This window comes from Xenopus laevis, chromosome 1S, assembly GCF_017654675.1.
Source record: "Xenopus laevis strain J_2021 chromosome 1S, Xenopus_laevis_v10.1, whole genome shotgun sequence".
Lineage (NCBI taxonomy): Eukaryota > Metazoa > Chordata > Amphibia > Anura > Pipidae > Xenopus > Xenopus laevis.
In genome coordinates this window covers 15,969,751-15,991,195 of record NC_054372.1, presented here as the reverse complement: position 1 = coordinate 15,991,195, position 21,445 = coordinate 15,969,751, and the positions used below count along the sequence as shown (strand labels likewise).

Sequence of the window (21,445 nt, the reverse complement as noted above, 5' to 3'; positions counted from 1 at the left end):
AGCAGTAAAGAGTGACTGAAGTTTATCAGAGCACAAGTCACATGACTGGGGGCAGCTGGAAAACTGACGATATGTCTAGCCCCATGTCAGATTTCAAAATTAAATTTAAAAAAATCTGTTTGCTCTTTTGAGAAATTGATTTCAGTGCAGAATTCTGCAGGAGCAGCACTATTAACTGATGTGTTTTGAAAAAAAACAACATGTTTTCCCATGACAGTATCCTTTTAATGAATTTCATATATATTTCCAACATGAATGCTGAGTATTTTAACGCTGACCTCTCCTTGTTGGCTGCTGGTGGTAAAAAGTCTTCTTTTCTGCTATTGGGATTTCTCTGCTGATAAGAATTGGTGGGGCTGCGCTGTTACTCTGTGTCGCCAGTAGATGGCGCTCATCCCCTTGTCAATGACAAAGTCTACCGTCAAAATCTCAGTTTTATCCAATGTAAAGAGAAAAAAATCCCCTTGCTTTGTTTGCAATCCCTCCCCTAGTATCTATCTATGTGCCATACACATCCCTTGCCTGTCAGTGGCACATGAGAAGGAGATCATGGCACTGAGGGGGACACTTCTTCCTCCTCCAGGGAGCAAAGACCTACTGGTTGGCAGTTGCCTGTCCCTACTACTGCTGCTGGTGCTTCTTGCTCAGGGCACGGGGCAGCTCAGGCTGAGCAGGAGGAGGTCACTGGATGTAGCAGGGAGCAGAGCTGCTGATGGGGAGGATCATGGATCTACAGAGGAGGCTTATGCTTCAGCAGGACGTACCAGGAGGGCAACCAGCAGGGGGCACGTTTCGCTGCTCAGCACCTCATTTGTGCTCAAGGGGGACGCGTCTCATAACCAGGCGATGGTGCATTGGACCGGGGAGAACAGCAGTGTAAGTACCGACCATCTCCCCTCACTCTTATCTCCAGTCCTCCTCCTGTATGTGCTGCTGGTTGTACATCAGTGCCAGGACAAGGCGGCAGCACTCACTTTTGCTGACTGACATGTTCCTATAGGCACAACTTGCACTTTTACTCTAACTTTGCCTTTATCAGTATCCAGTGTGCTGGGCTCTTGCTTCCTGAGCTTGTAGCTTGTTGTTGTTTGGGGTATTTGTGAGTCATATGGAGATATACACTTGTGTGATATATATACCTGTGTGTGTTATATATCTCACGCTATGTCTGTATACACTTTGCCATGTTGTTCTCCCACGTGAATGTTCTGCAGGGCTTGGGATCTATCTATCTATCTATCTATCTATCTTTTATCTATCCATCTATCTATCTATCTATCTATCTATCTATCTTTTATCTATCCATCTATCTATCTATCTATCTATCTATCTATCTATCTATCTATCTATCTATCTATCATCTATCTATCTATCTATCTATCTATCTATCTATCATCTATCTATCTATCTATCTATCTATCTATCTATCTATCTATCTTTTATCTATCTATCTATCTATCATCTATCTATCTATCTATCTATCTATCTATCTATCTATCTATCTATCTATCATCTATCTATCTATCTATCTATCTATCTATCTATCTATCTATCTATCTATTATCTATCTATTATCTATCTCTATCAATCTATCTATCTATCTATCTATCTATCTATCTATCTATCTATCTATCTATCTATTATCTATCTATCTATCTATCTATCTATCTATCTATCTATCTATCTATCTATCTATCTATCTATCTATCTATCATCTATCTATCTCTATCTATCTATCTATCTATCTATCTATCTATCTATCTATCTATCTATCTATCTATCTATCTATCTATCTATCTATCTATTATCTATCTATTATCTATCTCTATCAATCTATCTATCTATCTATCTATCTATCTATCTATCTATCTATTATCTATCTATCTATCTATCTATCTATCTATCTATCTATCTATCTATCTATCTATCTATCTATCTATCTATCTATCATCTATCTCTATCTATCTATCTATCTATCTATCTATCTATCTATCTATCTATCTATCTATCTATCTATCTATCTATCTATCTATCTATCTATCTATCTATCTATCTATTATCTATCTATTATCTATCTCTATCAATCTATCTATCTATCTATCTATCTATCTATCTATCTATCTATCTATCTATCTATCTATCTATCTATTATCTATCTATCTATCTATCTATCTATCTATCTATCTATCTATCTCTCTATCTATCTATCTATCTATCTATCTATCTATCTATCTATCTATCTATCTATTATCTATCATCTATCTATCTATCTATATGTCTATAATCTATCTATTTATGTTCTATCTTTCTATCCTGGAGGAAAGGACAATTCCAAAAATGTGGAACCATATTATTTAGATACCCACTTGAATTTTCCCAGCTCTTGCTGAGCTACAATTCACAGATTCCTCTCTACAGTAACTGGAGGCCAAGGTGCAAAGTGGAAAAGACAGGTGCAGAGATTCATATTCTTTCACCCACAGAGCTTTATTGTTCCTGTTAATGTAATTTGTAATTTCTTGCATGTCCCGTATGGGGCTTCTTACTGTGAATGTTGTGCTGCCAGTGCAACTGTCACCTGTTCTATAAGGGGAGGAGCTTAGGTGGGACAATGCATAAACCCACCATATCTGCACCTGGAGCCCCATTACTGTGCGCTGAGTTTTTTTTTATCATGCCAGAACATGCCTTCAAGTGCTAAAATGCAGCCCATTGCCTGGAAAGAGGTGCATCTGTGGGGCACAATTTCATTTATTTTTCTCTGAACAAGACTGCTGCTCTCTGGGGACCCCCAAATGAATGGGCCCATGACAGGCAACCCCCAAGGCAAGAACCCTGTAGTTCAGTGTAAGCATGAATATTGCACAATATCAATGGCCTGTGTTATCCTTGTCTGATCATCCACTGAGCAAGTGTGTTAGCAGCAGTAGCAGCAGGAAAACTTTAGCCCCAGCCTGATGATATTCCACAGCTGTTCCGTGTAATGTTTCCTCTATGGGAAAGTGTCAGCACAAAAGCTTACACTCACCTGTGCATCACTCACACAGCCAGCACTTTCCTTTATAGTCGGCTCCAGGGCTGCTCCACCTGTCACTGGGAATTCATTTCACACGAGAGGTCAGATGCAGGAATGAAGTTCATTTTGTTCAGAGGGAGTCAGATCTGACCACCTGTTGACCCCGTCCAATAAGGAGCTTATTTATCAAGTGAAAGGGTAAATAGGTGATTTTTATAATGTGTTTTAAACATGGAAGCGGGACCTCTCTCTGCTGCATTGCATTACCTGCTGTACATCCCATGCTAAATACAGTATACAGGTATGGGACCTGTTATTCAGAATGCAAGGGACCTGGGGTTTTCCGGATAATGGATCTTTCCATAATTTGGGTCTTCATGCCTTAAGTCTACTAGAAATTCATTTAAACATTAAATAAACCCAAAAGGCTGGTTTTGCTTCCAATAAGGATTAATTATATCTTAGTTGGGATCAAGTACAAGGTACTGTTTTATTATTACAGAGAAAAAGGAAATCATTTTTAAAAATTTGGATTATTTGGATAAAATGGAGTCTATGGGAGACAGCCATTCCGTAATTCGGAGCTTTCTGGACATCGGGTTTCCGGATAAGGGATCCTATACCTGTATTAGTTTTACTAACTTTTTTCTATGATGTCAGTATGATTTTTCACTTGACCTTCCAGTCTCTTATTAGAAATTAGAGAAGCCTGAATGGGGTTTTGTAAGTACAGGTATGGGACCTGTTATCCAGAATGTTCGGGACCTGGGTTTTTTTTTTTTTTGGATAATGGATGTTTCCATTATTTGGATCTTCATACCTTAAGTGTACAAGAAAATCATGTCAATATTAAATAAACCCAATAGGCTGGTTTTGCCTCCAATAAGGATTAATTATATCTTAGTTGGGATAAAGTACAAGATACTATTTAATTATTACAATCATTTTCAAAAATGTGGATTATTTGGATAAAAGGGAGTCTATGGGAGACAGCCTTTCCGTAATTTGGAGCTTTCTGGATAACAAGTTTCTGGATAACAGATCCCATACCTGTACTGGTGTCTTTAAGGCCTATGATAGGGGCCTGTCTGTGGATGATAGGAACTATAGTTCTTATAATAAATAAATAATATAAAGTTTTTGACTCTGTGATATTTTTTGTATCCTTATGGCAGAGAGACCAGAACAGCCACAGCAGAAGATAAGATACTTTTGTAACAATTTCTAGATAAGCAAATAAGTAATTGTAACAATGTAAGATAACAGGTCCCTTGGGAAAAGTTAGACTTAAAGGGCAATTCATCTTCATTAGCAAAACAATAACTGAAAAAACCACAGAAATATGAATATGAAAAATGGAAATGGTAGTTAGGGGTGTGGCCACACAAATGGGCGTGGTTAAAAAAAATCGCCTTGCTAACTTTTTTGGCCCTCTTTTTATTTCTGAAATGTTGGGAGGTGTGTTTCATAGGGTAGAAAGATAAACATATAAGTAGGCCAGCTACCCATGACAACCCTATCCTTCCAACTAGGAAAATTGCTCTTTTGTAGGAAGCAGGAGCCGTACATTAGCCCAGCAGAGGTTCCATACATTTCCCCCTCGAGTAATGTGGAATTGTACATTGTCAGACTTCATTATTCAGATACAGTTGTTGCTTTTAAATCAAGTTAAGGAAGTTATGAAAAGGAAATAATTTCCCCTTTGTATATTTCCCCTTATTTTCTTGCTTCACTGTCCCTTGAAAGGAGAGAATAAACAGTATTAATCAGTAGGGATTCTCTTCCATTCATTCTCCATACACTGATTAATTAGGATTATTTTTCGTGACCTCACCTTGTACAGTATTTTCAATAAATTACATTTCTCCTTGTCTCCGTGGCTCAGTGTGGCTCTGGGGTCACAGCTCGTTCTTTGGCACTTGATTAATGAGAAGCACAAGCTCTTCTATGTTTAACACATTGACTCTGCATTCTTACATTCACATCTGGACCAACATCAATATCATCATTCTTTTTAGTTCATTGAAGGCCTGTGCTCGGGCTCATGCTGGAGTCGAGACCTTTATCTATGTGGATTGTGCGACTACTTGTGCAACTCCTAGAATTCCTTTTCTGCAATGCCAGCATGGGGTGACTTTTCAATTTTGAATGTAATAAATGTTGTGCTCATTTAGTGTCAATCCTGATAGAATAGCCATTTAACAAAATAATTAAAGGAGATAGAACTAATGATATTGAGTCATCCTTTCCGAGTCCTACCCGAAGGCATGGGCTCCAATGCTCCATTGTCCCCGAAGGAACAGCATGAGCGGGTGGGTCCACCTTTGCCGAAGTTAGGGTGAACCCCACCATCCCTGCCCCCCCGAAGGGGTTTAGGGCCATTTTTACTCTCCATTGTTGAAGCTAGGGGGAGTCCCATCTACCCTGGGTTCTGCCGAAGCTTCCTCCAGGGCATAAGTCTTGGCCTGGGGTCAAGCCCAAAGGACTGACATCTATCCAGGGTGCACAAACCAAACACAAAAAAGGTGCTGGAGTGTGCGGGTGCAATGCCATTGATTGCTTTGGTAAGGCTCCATCTGGTTGCCGGAAAAAGAAAAAACTTTCCACCCGCCTAATGGCTGGGGCAAAGGAAGTGAAGCATGATTAGGCAAAGGTGCATGTGCATAGCCCCTGACTAAAAATAAATCAGGGGTCTCCCTCATGGGAGCACAGCAACCCAGCGTTCATCAAGCTTCTGCTTGCTGGCCTAGTCCAGAGGATCAAGTGTTTCTCCGTTCTTCACATAAGATCTTAAGAACAAATACTACCCCTTGATCTGCCAGCAGAGGACCAAGTATTTCTCATTCTTCACATAGGATCATAAGAAGGGGTACGTAGCCAAAAGGCCCAGTACTACACTTGAACTTAGCCAAAAGGCCGAGAAGAACAAATGCCGGAGATAAACCATCAAGCAGCCAGGCAAAGCTCTGTGTTTTTAGCACTGGTACAGAGGAGCAGGACCGTTTTGAGGGGGCTAGGGAGCTAGGGAGAGGGGTTTTTGTGCAAGTGACATATAATTAATATTTGACTTGGCCTCTGTTCTCCATTAATGTGTTCTACCAAGTCACTAAGGCAGTCACACCCATAGGCTGACTTTGACAAAGAGTTGCATATTCCAACTGTGCAACTTGCAACAAAGTTTAACTACTCAGCATCTTTACTGTAAGTGGTATTTCTCACCTAGTCATGGAGTAGCATATTTTTTGTTTCAGCTCAAGTCTCTTCTATTGTATGATCTGTGCCCTGACACAGATTTTGCATACAGTTTGTTCGTTTGTTCACCTGGCAGCCATCTTTACTTGCTGTTTGTATAAATCCACATCAATACAAAGCTAAAGTTTTACTTACAGCCAGCGAGATTATCCACTGCCTTATAAATTGCTACATGATATTGAAAGGGCCGTAGGATTATTCTAGTACATGCTCCAAGGCAAAACAATGGTAGATAGCATGGGAGTGTTACCCCACATTAACCTTCATTGTTTCCACTACATTTTCACTTTCCTACTCTTGTGGAAATTGTGGATAAATAGGTGTAATTCTATTATAATAAGAATGTCAATTCACAGTTTCAAGTGATTTTAGGAACTACCGCAGGCTGGCGTAGATGATGAATTCAAACTCTGGAATATGCTTTGTAGTTCACCATGTTTATTATGGAAGACCAAAGATCATTATAGGCTACAGTAAATGCTGTTTACTGATTCCCAGAAACATTGTGATTTGTCTGTGTGACTGTTGGAATTTGTTGGACTTGCTAAAATGTGGACAAAGATTGGGGTCTTGTTTAGGCAGCTATCAGAAGGGGACAGATATATATTTTATCATTCATAGCCTGGACTACATTGGAAAAGGTGGGACTTGCTAAGAAGTGGACACTATTTGTGGCAGATTGCAGGCAGGTTTGGATGTAACTGTGCCCAGCCATATTGGCATATGGAGCCCCATCATTTCTTAAAGGGGACCTGTCACAGAGACATAAAAAGCTGTATAATAAGTCCTTTTCAAATTAAGCATGAAACCCAAATTCTTTTTGTTTTTAAAACAAACATCGATTTATAAACGCATTTAAAAGTCTTAGCTGTCAATCATATATTGCCTGCCCCTCCTCTATGCCTTAGGCATAAGGGCGGGGCAGACAGTTGTTTTCACTTTCCATTCTGCACTTCCTAGAAATTGCTGCTCTCCCCACATTCCCCCTCCCTCCTAACCATCTAACTGTGTAGCCAGTGCGTGGGCAGGAATATCAGGTCCCCCATTCTGGCTTATAAACAACATTTTGGCATGATACAAAGCTTGTTTAGATAACAGTGTCCACAAAATGGCTCCTGCCTGCTTGCTGTAAATGTGAATTCCAACACTATGAAAACACATGATTTAAATAATTTTGATAGTTTAAGTAAGTTTTATTTTGCTTGCCTAATACCATAAAATAGAATTTGTAATTATTACTTATGGTGACAGGTCCCCTTTAAGGCAACCCTAGGAGAAATGACAGGGGGCAGAACCAATTTCATGAAGATGGCAGTCAATCAAATGTGAGTGTAGAGAGCACTGAATTGCATGCCAAGCCAGACAGATACTTACAGGCACAAAATATTTAACAACAGGTTGCCAAGTAGGGTTGCCATCTAGCTGGTATTTTACCCACCTGGTCAGTAAGAATGATGGTTGATTCCAATGTTATTAAAGGGCATGTAAAGTCTAAAATAGAATAAGGCTAGAAATGCTGTATTTTGTATACTAAATATAAACATGAACTTACTGCACCACAAGCCTAATCAAACAAATAATTTATGCTTTCAAAGTTGGCTACAGGGGGTCACCATCTTGTAACTTTGTTATACATCTTTGCAAGACTAAGACTGTGCACATGCTCAGTGTGGTCTGGGCTGCTTAGGGATCGTCATAAACAAAGCTGCTTGAGTTCTGCCTGGCTGGGAAGTAAGGCGGGGGCTCCCCCTGCTGTTCATAAGTATGATTGTTTCCCTGCTCAGCAGTTAGGGACCGTCTGACAATTCCTATCCACAGCAGTAAATGAAGGGAGATTTTCACTGCATACAGTCAGGTTTCTTATAAAAACGGTACACATTTTTTAATTAAAGTATATTGGAGATAGGTTTCTTTTTCATTAAAGAAAGTAAAAATGGGATTTTATTTTTTTGCCTTTACATGCCCTTTAATAAGGAAAAAAAGATACATATATAGGAAGGACGGTATTTTTTTCTAGAAAATGTGGCGTGATAGACGCGTGTCTTTTTAAACTTCAACTACTATTTCACTATTAACACAAACGATGAAAATAGTTCTTGCCCTTTTTATTTTAAGTCATGGGAAAACGAACGAATGCGTCATTATTTCATTGGTACATGTAGTCGGCAGGGCAGAGACTGCTTTCACATACAAATACATATACAAAAGCTTTAAAAGGATTGAAAATTCTTAATTCGTGTATAATGGAAAGTTGCTTTGAATTCAATTTGCTATTAGACACAATTTCAATGTTTGGGGCTGCTTCCCCTTTAATATTTATTATTATAAATTAAGACATAATAAAGGTGGCATTGTTACATAGTAGGTGAGGCAGAATACAATATTTCTTTTTCTCTTTCTAAATATAATCAGGTTAGACTGGTTTATTGAAGCACAACCTTGTTATACAGATTTGATCTGGTTATACTAATGCATGGATATAGACATTCTGCTCTCAATTCAATAGAGGGATGATCCCTTTGCCATTGTACCAGCCTCTCGGTGCATTAGAAAATGGCTTTGCAATAAATTGTGAAAAAAGCAATAATTGTGGAAGTGAATCAGGGCTCAGTGGATTGGTAGCTAATACATTAGCAGCTCCACGATTATTAATTCATGAGGAAGAGACACATATGTGACCCTCTGTTAATCTATTGGATTGGAAGGAATGCAAAGACGTGCTCAGGCATTTCTTTTTGAGAAAATCCATTGGTACCTCTCCTTTTTTATCTTCCAGGCTGTGTTAGTGGGAGCCCAATCTGCGCTGTTTCTTTAATGATATAGACCTATTGTTCAGTAGAATGCCCATGGGAACTTGATTAAATAGAGAACCATTTATCCAGAGTGGTTCCACTCCCTTCCCCGCTGCATTTTTTAGGTATTGATGTATTTACTACCTGACATTTTTCAGAAATCCCATGAAGCAAATTGGCAATAAATCGATACGTCTCGAGCAACTTTGTTGAAGAAGAGTAATGATGGTCACAATGAGCAAGTAATTCTAGAATTTTGCCTGGTCTAGTAACCCATAACAACACGTCAGCAGGTCATGGTTACTTTTCTGCTGTTTGAAAACTATCTGATTGGTCACTTTGGGGTACTCGACCAATTATTACATTGTTCTCCCAAAAGATCTCATGAAATTAAATTTAATTTCAATGTTATTTAGACGCAAGATTAGTTCCTGCAGAACACTGAGGGTTACTGTATTGATCATATTGATCACTGTATTCAGCATAAACCATCAGTGCATACCAGGGCTGGGCCAAGCCATTAGGGCACCCTAGGTTGCCCAATCGGCTACCCCCACCCAGGGCCGCCATCAGGGGGGCACAGGGGGTACAAGTGTACCGGGCTCGGGCCTAAAGGGGGGCACGGCAGAGTTGCACTTTTTAAAAGAGTTGGGCCCCCCTTAAAGGAAAGTAATAATCCTGGGCCCCGGAGCGCTCCCGTCTGGCCTGTCCCTAATGGCGCGCACTACCTCCCTCAGCGCTACACCCTGCCCCTTCCCGCTCTACATCCAGCTCATTGGCTGCACCTCCCACCTGGAGCCGTATGGGAATGGGAAGGACAGGGGAGGGAGGAAGGGGGAGTGACGGAGGTAGGGGGAGTGACAGAGGTAAGGGAGGGAGGGGAGAGCAACGAAGGGGAAGGGAAGGGGAAGGACAGGGAGGGAGGTAGGGGGAGTGACGGAGGTAGGGGGAGTGACAGAGGGAGGGAGGTAGGGGGAGGGAGGTAGGGGGAGTGACAGAGGGAGGGAGGTAGGGGGAGTGACGGAGGGAGGAGGAAGGCAGGAGAGAGTGATAGAGTGGTGGGAGGCAACAGCAGCAGGGCAGTGAACTAGGTGTAGTCAGAAGACCTTTTAACAAGTACCTGCCCAGCGCCCCCACATCGTTACACCCTAGGAGGCATATGCCTCTTCTGCCTACTCCTAGTTCCAGCCCTGGTCTCTTCTGATCTGCCCAGGACATATACAGTCACCCTCCAGTCTTTTAGAAACCCCATAAGTACTACCTCAACACCTCATTTTAAAAATACAGAGCATTTAGAACTTGCAAATGCCGTAATTTTTTTGCCAAAACCTTCTGAAGTCTTTATCTGCATTAGATCAAAATACTTTATAAAAGTAAGCCAGGCTTGTATTAGTACCATATGTCATATTGTGCTTAATAATCATCCCCGTAGGAGCGTAACCTATTGTTCAGAGAGCAGCCAGATCTGCTACATTATCTGCTAAAGCAACACATAAAAGTACAAGGATGGGCAAATATTACCATATGGGAGGCAGGCTTTCATTTTGGATCATCATTATTGGCAATAGCTCATTTACAGCCGTAAAAGATTACTGAGAATAATCTATAAATAAAGGCATACATATTTTGTGTAGGCTAATCTATAGCAGCTGACTGGGGTTGTTGTGTATCCAGAATTGCCAAATGCAGACCAAATACAACAGCTTTTGGTTTGTAGGCTCCATTATTGTAAATATATTCTTAGAGTAAGTAGGGATAGTATATTTTATATTTTTGTCTGTACAGACACCGGGAGACACCGGGAGAGTTCCCATGTCCCTTCCTATTATCAAGTAACTTGGCCCCTTTGCCTGGACCATGAAAAACATATTGAAATTCATATTGGGATTCAGTCACTCAGGTACTGGGTTTTGGTGAGGGGGACAAGCAGGACCCTGTCAGTACTGTAAATGGGAAGGTTTGATCGTCATTCATTTTTTGAAGGATGAGTGGGGTCCCACATTTTGAAAGGACCTTGCTAGACAGCTCTATGTAAAGAATTAGGTGACGGGCCTGAGATGATACAGAACACATTCATTCCACATTAGAGATCTGGAGAAAGACTTGTTACAGAAAAATGTACTAATATATTTGGTGTAAGAAATCATTTCTACATCAAATACAGACTATAAATAAAAAATGTCTAAAAATAGCATTACCAGTGGAAAAGTGCCTGCCTAGAACAGTGGCAGCGTATTTGCAGAGATTTGACATCAGGGCTAAGCACACAGGGGAAATTGACTTAACAGCCTGAATGCAAGTATAAAGCGAAAAAAATCTCACTCTGCATTTCTTGTCAATTCTTTTGCGCTCCAATGAAGGGCGTTTGTAAATATACACCTGGGAAATCTGTCCTAAGAGATTAGTAAAGGCTGGATAATGAATATACTGTGATGAGTTAACACTTTCTTGAATAGCGCTTACCTGATGGAACAAAGCCTTAAAGGGCATGTAAAGGCAAAAAAATAAAATCACATTTTTACTTTCTTTAATGAAAAAGAAACCTATCCCCAATATACTTCAATTAAAAAATGTGTACCGTTTTTATAAGAAACCTGACTATATGCAGTGAAATTCTCCCTTCATTTACTGCTGTGGATAGGAATTGTCAGACGGTCCCTAACTGCTGAGCAGGGAAACAATCATACTTATGAACAGCAGGGGGAGCCCCCGCCTTACTTCCCAGCCATGCAGAATTCAAGCAGCTTTGTTTATGACGATCCCTAAGCAGCCCACACCACACTGAGCATGTGCACAGTCTTAGTCTTGAAAAGATGTTTAACAAAGTTACAAGATGGTGACCCCCTGTAGCCAACTTTGAAAGCATAAATTATTTGTTTGATTAGGCTTGTGGTGCAGTAAGTTCATGTTTATATTTAGTATACAAAATACAGCATTTCTAGCCTTATTCTATTTTAGACTTTACATGCCCTTTAATATAAAAATCGGAAGATTGGAAGGCCAAATACATGTCTTGGTGGGCAGCATCCCATTTGACAATCTCCAGTGAGAATTCAAGTGGCATATATGATTGGGTAAGGGATCCAGAAGGCAACCACACCAAATCATAGGAAAGATTAGCTCTATCTTGGGGAAATCATAAGGGGTCAGAGAACTTGCTGACCAGTAGATTCAGATAATGAGACAAAGTCAAACTGGGAAGTCAGATAATGTGGGAACAAGGACATGGCAGTAACAAGACTTACAGGACAGGAACTGTGGACAGGATTCTCATCAACAGGAACTCTAATGGCTTGGACAAGCAGGAGAGTTAAAAGTATACTGTCGCAGGAAGTTTTTTTCAAAACATACCAGTTAATAGTGCTGCGCCAGTAGAATTCTGCACTAAAGTCCTTCAGTGCAAGCATATTTTTTTATATTTGAATTTGAAATTTGGTTCTAGACATATTGTTAGTTTCCCAGGAGCCCTCAGTTCATGTGACTTGTGCTCTAATAAACTTCAGACTGCAGTAAAGAGTAAAGTTGGAGTGATATCACCCCCTCCATTCCTTCACCTCCCCAAGCAGCCCATTAGCAGCCTATCAACAGAACAATGGGCAGCTAACCAGATAGCAGTTATCTGACACCTCTGCTGAAGGATTTGTTTGCATTGTTAAAATTGCTCCCTAGCTATTGTTTCTTCCCTTCCCATTGTAGTATACCACGACTTGGGTTGTGCTCCCTAGTTCCACCTAGTGGTAGAAAACCCCTTGCTTTTTTTTCCTTCTTTTTCCTGTTCTCATGTCTACTACTAGGTGGAGCTAGGGACCCAAGTCACGGTATACTACAATGGGAAGGGAAGAAACAATAGCTGTCTCATAGCAGTTCCATCCTGAAGTGTTGACTCCTTCTCAAACCTCAGCGTCAGGCACAATGCACTGAGACAGCTGCCTCCACACCAACATTACAGCTATTCTTGTTGGTTTAAGAATAACATTTTAAATAGTAGAGTGAATTATTTGCAATGTAAACAGTGTAATTTAAAAATTAAAAGTAAGCCATAAAAATCATGGTAGAATCCCTTTAATGATCCAGCACAGGTTATTACTGGTGTTAGGCTTGAATATGGGCCTATTGCCTGCAGCTGGATCATGGGAAAGGTTGGCAGTGACTATAATCTTCCAGTCTCAGACTATACTACCTCCTGTGGCTCAACCTGGAGGAGCAGTGGCCAGAATCCACCATGTCCATGGTACCAGGGAGCTCCTGACAATACCTGGACACAATATATTTTTGGTTGATTCTTGGACAGATTTTGTTTGACAGCCCTTCTACTGTATTTCCTCATTACCTACCAACTTGGTCTGGAGGGACCAGGCTGCCCAATCTTACTCATGAGACAGAACTCTTGATTTTTTGTTTACAAGAGCGTAAAATATGTTTGGATTAATGTTATGGTATGCAACACCTCAGATCCATTAGTTGTAAGAAACTATGTATAGAGGCTAAGGATCTTTTGTGTAGATGATCTTGGATAAAAAATAACTTAACGTAGGAGCTTTGCAATGTATTAGAACTCAATTCTGCACACTGGGAAGCATCTCAGAGTTTCTGGTTGCCAAAGTGGAATGTCTGAAACTCTTAGATTCAAAGTGACTGGTTTTCATTACGCACAAAGCAATTCATCCACGTGGCACTCAATACTTGTAAGGCATTTTGACCTCCTCTGCGTGATTTTTCATTTTTGATGGGTAGCACCTCTTTGATACAAACTCCTCGTGGCTGATAAATGAATATATGTCAGGTTTCTGTTGGCTTTTTATTAAGGTTCCTAAGGGCCAGAAATAACAGCCAAATCAATTATTAATAGGTTGAACTGGTTTCTGTTATATCTGAATAGTCTGAGGGGAATCCAGCAATACTATTGCATACTTATAGCCTGGAGGTTCCATCTCATATTTACACTCATAATGTAACACAATCTCCAACAGTTTATAGAATAAATGTTAGGGTTGTAGACTTGCCTTCACTGTAACCCTTCATTCATATTGCTCTGTCATGTTGTGATTTTATCATTAATATCAGTCCCTTTGGAACTTATGGTCTACGTTCCCTATGATATTCCAACATTGGTCTCTCTGGGGCCACAGAACCGTATGTTACACAGTGAACCCATAACCAATTTAAATATAGAGAATTCTAACCTTACTGTGACTGTCTTGAAATCTTGTACAGATTTGGAATCTGTTATCTTGAAACCCGTTATCCAGAAAGCTCCTATATTTGGAATGGCTGCCTCTCATAGACTCTATTTTATACAAATAATCCACATTTTAAAAAAATATTTCCATTTTCTCTGTAATAATAAAACAGGGCTTTGTACTTGATCCAAACTAAGATATAATTAATCCTTATTGGAAGCAAAACCTGCCCATTGGGTTTATTTAATGTTTAAAGGATTTTCTAGTAGACTTAAAGTGGTTGTTCACCTTTAAGTTAACTGTTAGTATGATGTAGAAATGAGTAATAAAAAGTAGCAATAACAATACATTTGTAGCCTTACAGAGCATTTTGTTTAGATGGGGTCAATGATCCCCGTTTGAAAGCTGGAAAGAGTCAAAAGAAGAAGGTGAATAATTCAAAAAGTATAAAAAAATAAATAATAAGGACCAAGTGAAAAGCTGATTGGAACTGGGCATTCTATATCATAATAAAATATAACTTAAAGGAGAACCACCCCTTTAAAGGGCATTTAAAGGCAAAAAAATAAAATCCCATTTTTACTTTCTTTAATGAAAAAGAAACCTATATCCAAAATACTTAAATTAAAAAATGTGTACCGTTTTTATAAGAAACCTGACTGTATGCAGTGAAATTCTCCCTTCATTTACTGCTGTGGATAGGAATTGTCAGACGGTCCCTAACTGCTGAGCAGGGAAACAATCATACTTATGAACAGCAGGGGGAGCCCCCGCCTTACTTCCCAGCCAGGCAGAACTCAAGCAGCTTTGTTTATGACGATCCCTAAGCAGCCCAGACCACACTGAGCATGTGCACAGTCTTAGTCTTGCAAAGATGTTTAACAAAGTTACAAGATGGTGACACCCTGTAGCCAACTTTGAAAGCATAAATTATTTGTTTGATTAGGCTTGTGGTGCAGTAAGTTCATGTTTATATTAAGTATACAAAATACAGCATTTCTAGCCTTATTCTATTTTAGACTTTCCTTGTCCTTTAAGGTATTAAGATCCAAATTATGGAAAGATCCATTATCCAGGTCCCAAGCATTCTGGATAACAGGACCCATACCTGTAGTACATGTAATACTTTAGTTCTAGGTTAAAACACTCTGCTATGGGGGAGCTATTTAAATTCCTTTCTGGTGTAGCTCACACTTAATTGGGGCTTACATACAAAGCTAGAATTTAGCAGTTGGTTTATTGCTACAGTTGTAATGATCTAATATAAATGTTAATGTACAGTTTGCATTTACACAACACATACAAACAAACAACATATCCTAGATCAGAGTTCCATGGCTAGTCAGAGTATCTCTTCTGTATAAGAACCTCGATTACCTTTCTTAGCTTTATAGAGCTGCTCACACAGGCATGAAATCCTTCTCTTTGTGTTTTGTGTCCTCATTACGTTGTTTTGTGATCTGGAGAATTAAATATTTATACGACTGCTGCACGGTACATTCATCCATACGTTATCACTGAGCCCCTTCTGAACAATGAAAAATTCATTGAAGTTGTTTTAAGGTTATATACCCCGTGCCTTGGGAGCCAACAGGGAATGGAAAGCATGTTCATATCTCATTGGTTTCCTTGCCGTAGAGATGAGTTATTATTATTATTCATATGAAATGGGAGTGAATCTGCAGTAAGTGTACAGATTCCGAAAAAAACCTTTGTACTGATTTGCACCCAAATCTCGTTGTTTAGCATGTTGCTTTATGTAAAAATGCCCTGATATCTATTTGCTATTTCCTGGTAAATATATCCAGCCGCCATATATTACACTCCTGGTATGTCTAATTATTCCCTACAACCTATCCAAATCCCTTCCATCCTTTTCCCATTTCATCAGGCCCTGCCCATGGTTTGACCCCATTCTCTCTACATTAAGGGGCATATTTTTCAAGGGTCGAATTTCGAATTGAAAAAACTTCGAAATTCAAATTCAAAAAGACCAACCGAAATTAAGTCAAAGTTTTTTTTTGGGTCGAATATGTCAGTTTTCGATCGAATAGGTCCGTATTTGAAGCGTATGAATCGAAGGAAAAGCGAATTAGATCGAATTAGATTCGAAGTTTTTCCCCAAAAAAACTTAGATTTTTCAAAGTCCACCAATTGACTCCAAATAGGTTCTACGAGGTCCCCCATAGGCTAAAACAGCAATTCGGCAGGTTTTAGATGGCAAATGGTCGAAGTTTTAAAGAGACAGTACATGTTAAATTTCGATATTCAAATTTTTGAATGTTTTTCAAATTCGAATCGAAGTTGGACTGTTCCATAGTCGAAGTACACAAAATATAGCTCTAAATTCAAATTTTTTTCATTCAAAAATTCAACTCAACCTTTTATAAATCTGCCCCTAACCCCTTAAATCCAAAAAAATTGCGATATGCGTTTTCTGGTCCCATCTGCGCTGCTGGTTCTATGTATTGAAAAAAGAAATCAGATCTCTTTCAGTCAAGCCTTAATTTCTGTAATTTTTTATAGCGCTAGCCTCAGAGAAAGCTAGAATAAAGGAATATGCCACCCATAATATCCTGCCCAACGTTAACCACCTATGAAAAGGTGTCCCCCCCAGCTCCTGGTCACTAACATACAGGCAGCACAAGGTTCCTATAGGCTGAGGAACTGTTTACATTTGTCTAACAGGTGAGTAACCTGGGGCCAGTGTCTGACTGGGGTCTATTCCCCCACCCATCAAGGACCCCCCATCCATAAGATGCAAACTCTCCAGAAATCAACCTGCCTTACCCTCCTTTGTGTGCGTCTCCCCAGTATCAGACTGGGATGCCAGGGGCCCAACAGAAAACCTTAGGCTGAGGGCCCACTTTCCAAACTACTATACCTCCTTAACCTCATTATTCTCCTAGTCTCTTTTCTCTACATACTATACTATATTCTTCCATCATTTAGCCTCTTTGTTCTCATAAAGAAATAGGGAATGACCATGCAATGGTTAGAAGCAAGAGGGCCACTGACCCCTGGGCCCACCGGGAGTTTTCCTTGTAGCCCGGTGGGCCAGTCTGACACTGCATCTCCCCTTTTCCATGCTGTGATTGGTAGTGAGGACGCCAACCAAGAGGGAGCCTGGGTCAGTGGGGCCCCCAAGGGCAGTGGCTCTTTTGGTTTCCAGGTTTTTTTCGAGTGTCCCATCGTTCCACTCTGACCCTGCCTAGGGCTGTAGGAGGCGGGGACACCTTTACAAATGGCTAGAAGCATTGGGTCTTTTATGAGTTTAGTGATACATTCTGGGGTGTCAAGAAACCATGAGGCTAGTTAAAATTCTTGCCCCAGGCAGCAATGCCCAGTATGTTACCAAGGGCATCAAGAAGCCGGTACATTTATGAACCAATTGGAATTTTGGCTCTTCTAGGGTAGAAGCTATTAGTCCCCTCTGATGTTGAAAAGTTAAGGGGGAACACGAGGGGTATCATCATAAAGTCCAACTTGGGTGGCAAAGGGGACAGGTTCCTATTAAAATAATATCACAATATCTATAAGGTACACCAGTGATCCCCACCAGTAGCTCGCGAGCAAGATGTTGCTCACCAACCCCTTGGATGTTGCTCCCAGTGGCCTTAAAGCAGGTGCTTATTTTTGAATTCCAGGCTTGGAATCAACTTTTGGTTGCATAAAAACCAGCTGTACTGCCGAATAGAGCCTTCTGTAGTCTTCCAGTCCACATATGGGTCACCTAATAGCCAATCACAGCCCTTATTGGCCCCCCCAGGAACTTTTTGCATGCCTGTATTGCTCCCCAACTCTCTTTATTTTTCAGAATTAATATAAGTTGATACCAATTACACCGTTACTTGCCTGCGCCACTGCTTCTGTCCCAATTAGAAGCCAATAAACTGCAATTTCTTTAAAGGTTGTGGACAAAACAGGCTCAAAACCGCAGAAACTTTGCTGCAAAGTTTCTGCGATTTTGAGTCTCTTTATTTTTCAATGTGGCTAATGGATAAAAATGTTTGGGGACCCCTGAGGTACACCATGTGTGGTGTTTTTACAAATGGCCTGTACTTATACTGTGCCCAGACTTATTCTGTGCATACTTCCTGACAGCTTAAAAGTGAAAGTGTAATGGCTGCATGAGTCTCTGCTTATAAAGCACTGTTATACTCTACTCATCCTCGGCTACCCAAAACATAACACCATGAGAATGAAAATGCTAAGGGGAAGACATATGGGCAAATAAAATAAACCTGGTACGGCTTCAGGGACTCTTGCACATAACGTTCCCCTTGCTCCCTATTTCCATAATGACAATTAAAAACAATCTGCAAAACCCTCCAGTGACCTACATAATCTGTTATTAAAATGTAGAATTGTTGTGTAGAAGTGTTTCTGGTTCCTAGAATAAAACAAGGATTTCATGGATCGGCAGAGAAATCTGATAATAATTCAAACATATGCTCGGATTTACATTCCATTAATGGACTGCAGGCTAAGTGGAAAAACTCTTCGCTGGCACAGATATGCCACATTCTGCCATAGATTATGAGGTTTCTTAACATTTTATCTCATTGCCGGCATCTTTTAAAATGCTCAAAGATACATATTCTGGATTAATTACCACACTGCAACTAAATATCGCAAGCTCTGAAGAAGCTGACATTGGGTTAGGGCAACAGTGCAGGAGGGTTATGGCCATTCAATGTTAAAGGGATACTGTCATGGGAAAAAAAATGTTTTCAAAATGAATCAGTTAATAGTGTTGCTCCTGCGGAATTCTGCACTGAAATCCATTTCTCAAAAGAGCAAACAGATTTTTTTATATTCAATTTTGAAATCTGACAAGGGGCTAGACATATTGTCAATTTACCAGCTGCCCCAAGTCATGTGACTTGTGCTCTGATAAACTTCAATCACTCTTTACTGCTGTACTGCAAGTTGGAGTGATATCACCCCCCTCCCTTTTTCCCCCCAGCAGCCTAACATAAGAACAATGGGAAGGTAACCAGATAACAGCTCCCTAACACAAGATAACAGCTGCCTGGTAGATCTAAGAACAACACTCAATAGTAAAATCCAGGTCCCACTGAGACACATTCAGTTACATTGAGAAGGAAAAACAGCAGCCTGCCAGAAAGCATTTCTCTCCTAAAGTGCAGGCACAAGTCACATGACCAGCTGGGAAATTGACAAAATGTCTAGCCCCATGTCAGATTTCAAAATTGAATATAAAAAAAATCTGTTTGCTCTTTTGAGAAATGGATTTCAGTGCAGAATTCTGCTGGAGCAACACTATTAACTGATTCATTTTGAAAAATTTTTTTTTTCCTATGACAGTATCCCTTTAACATAATACAATGCCTGTGTATCAAAATGTATCTTCCGAATAAACAAGAAAAAAATCAGAACACCCTAAAACTAGCATTGTCAGGACCAGACTGGGCCCAGGGGACACCAGGAAAAACCTAATGGGCCCTGCCGACCCAGATCCACACTTGAGTAAATTTACAAATTTTCACTTCAGAAAGCAATGTGATACTTCCTGAAACTATGTCAGATGTTTATTTGCTACGACTACGAGTATTCATCAAAATGATAAAATTTGTATTGGCAAACGAATGATGGCGTATTTTCAATATCGAAAATTTGTCAGCGCAAAAGTTTTGTAGAAAATTTTCTCTAGCGTTACTTTCTTCCTAACTTCATTAACATACTTAATCTTAGGTCAATTTAAATATGGCAATACTTTATCCAATTTGGCGTACTCACCTTTGATGTACACCCAATATGGGTGTCAGGTGCTTAATCTGGAAAGCACTGCGTATCTTGACGGCGCTATATAAATACATGATGATGATGATGATGATGATCATGATGACCTTCTCCTGGCCAACAGGTCCTCTATCCAATGCAAAAATAAACCAGCAGCACACTGATTTGAAGTGAAGCAAGTGATTTCTTGTTTATTTATATCTTGAATTATATTTTTGATAAAGGGCCCAGTGGGGTTTGAAACGTTGCCCTTATCTTGTATGTACATGGGCTAAATAACCAAGAAATTCACTTGCTTCACTTCAAATCAGTGTGCTGCTGGTTCATTTTTGAACCAGCTGCCCCCAGTCATGTGACTTGTGCTCTGATAAACTTCAGTCACTCTTTACTGCTGTACTGCAAGTTGGAGTGATATCACCCCCTGCCTTTCCCCCAGCAGCCTAAGAACAGAACAATGGCAAGGTAACCAGATAGCAGCTCTCTAACACAAGATAACAGCTACCTGGTAGATCTAAGAACAACCCTAAATAGTAAAATCCAGGTCCCACTGCGACACATTCAGTTACATTGAGTAGGAGAAACAACAGCCTATCAGAAAGCAGTTCCATCGTAAAGTGCTGGCTCTTTCTGAAAGCAAACACACCAATATTATCAATTAAAAAAAATACTCTTGCTGGTTCAGGAATGAAATGTTGTATGGTAGAGTGAATTATTTGCAGTGTAAACAGTATAATTTAGAAATAAAAATGACACCATAAAAATCATCACAGAATCCCTTTAAACTGAATATGTCTCATGTGGCTCAGAGCAGTTTACATTATTATCACAGTAATCCTATTGTTGACTGCTGCATGAACACTACACAGAACAGGGAATGTAAGCTGCACTCTTTCAGCAGTCTCTGATATCCCATCATCCTCTGCAGCTAGAATGGGGAAAGTGCAATTCCCAGTACTGAATTGCTCAGTTAGTACTGAGTTTGTTGCCTCCAAGGGCCAGATTAAGATCAACACTCTTCAATATGTATTAGCATCATTCCGTGAACAGCCCCACCCTGGAGAAGAGCATAACGTAGCCAAAGTGAGTAATCACATTCAGATATCAGGTTTGGGATTTCATACTAAAAACCACCAAGATTTCTTGCCTTATTGACCATGCAACACACTCATATCAGCTCAGAGGTTGTGAGCAAATCTCAGTGACTGGCTGAAAATAACGATCCCATATTGCACATGTGCTGGTATCCTATATTGTGGCACAGTTAGGGGCACATTTACTTTGCTCGAGTGAAGGAATAGGATAAAAAAAACTTTGAATTTCAAACTTTTTTTTGGCTACTTCAACCATCGACTTCGAATCGAACGATTCGAACTAAAAATCGTTCGACTATTCGACCATTCGATAGTCGAAGTACTGTCTCTTTAAAAAAAAATTAGACC

The 21,445-nt window shown here is 39.9% G+C and overlaps 1 protein-coding gene across 2 annotated transcripts in view; it reads left to right on the top strand.

The window, feature by feature from the left end:
- The first annotated feature begins 216 nt into the window (after positions 1-216).
- Positions 217-21,445, top strand: part of sorcs2.S (sortilin-related VPS10 domain containing receptor 2 S homeolog) — a 594,893-nt gene continuing 573,664 nt past the window's right edge. The window contains exon 1 of one of the 2 annotated variants that reach the window (XM_041579390.1): positions 217-876. In XM_041579390.1, the coding sequence (XP_041435324.1) occupies positions 385-876 (492 nt within the window). In that variant the 5' untranslated portion in view covers positions 217-384. The remainder of the gene's footprint in view (positions 877-21,445) is intronic. The other variant, XM_041579391.1, reaches the window with a different exon arrangement.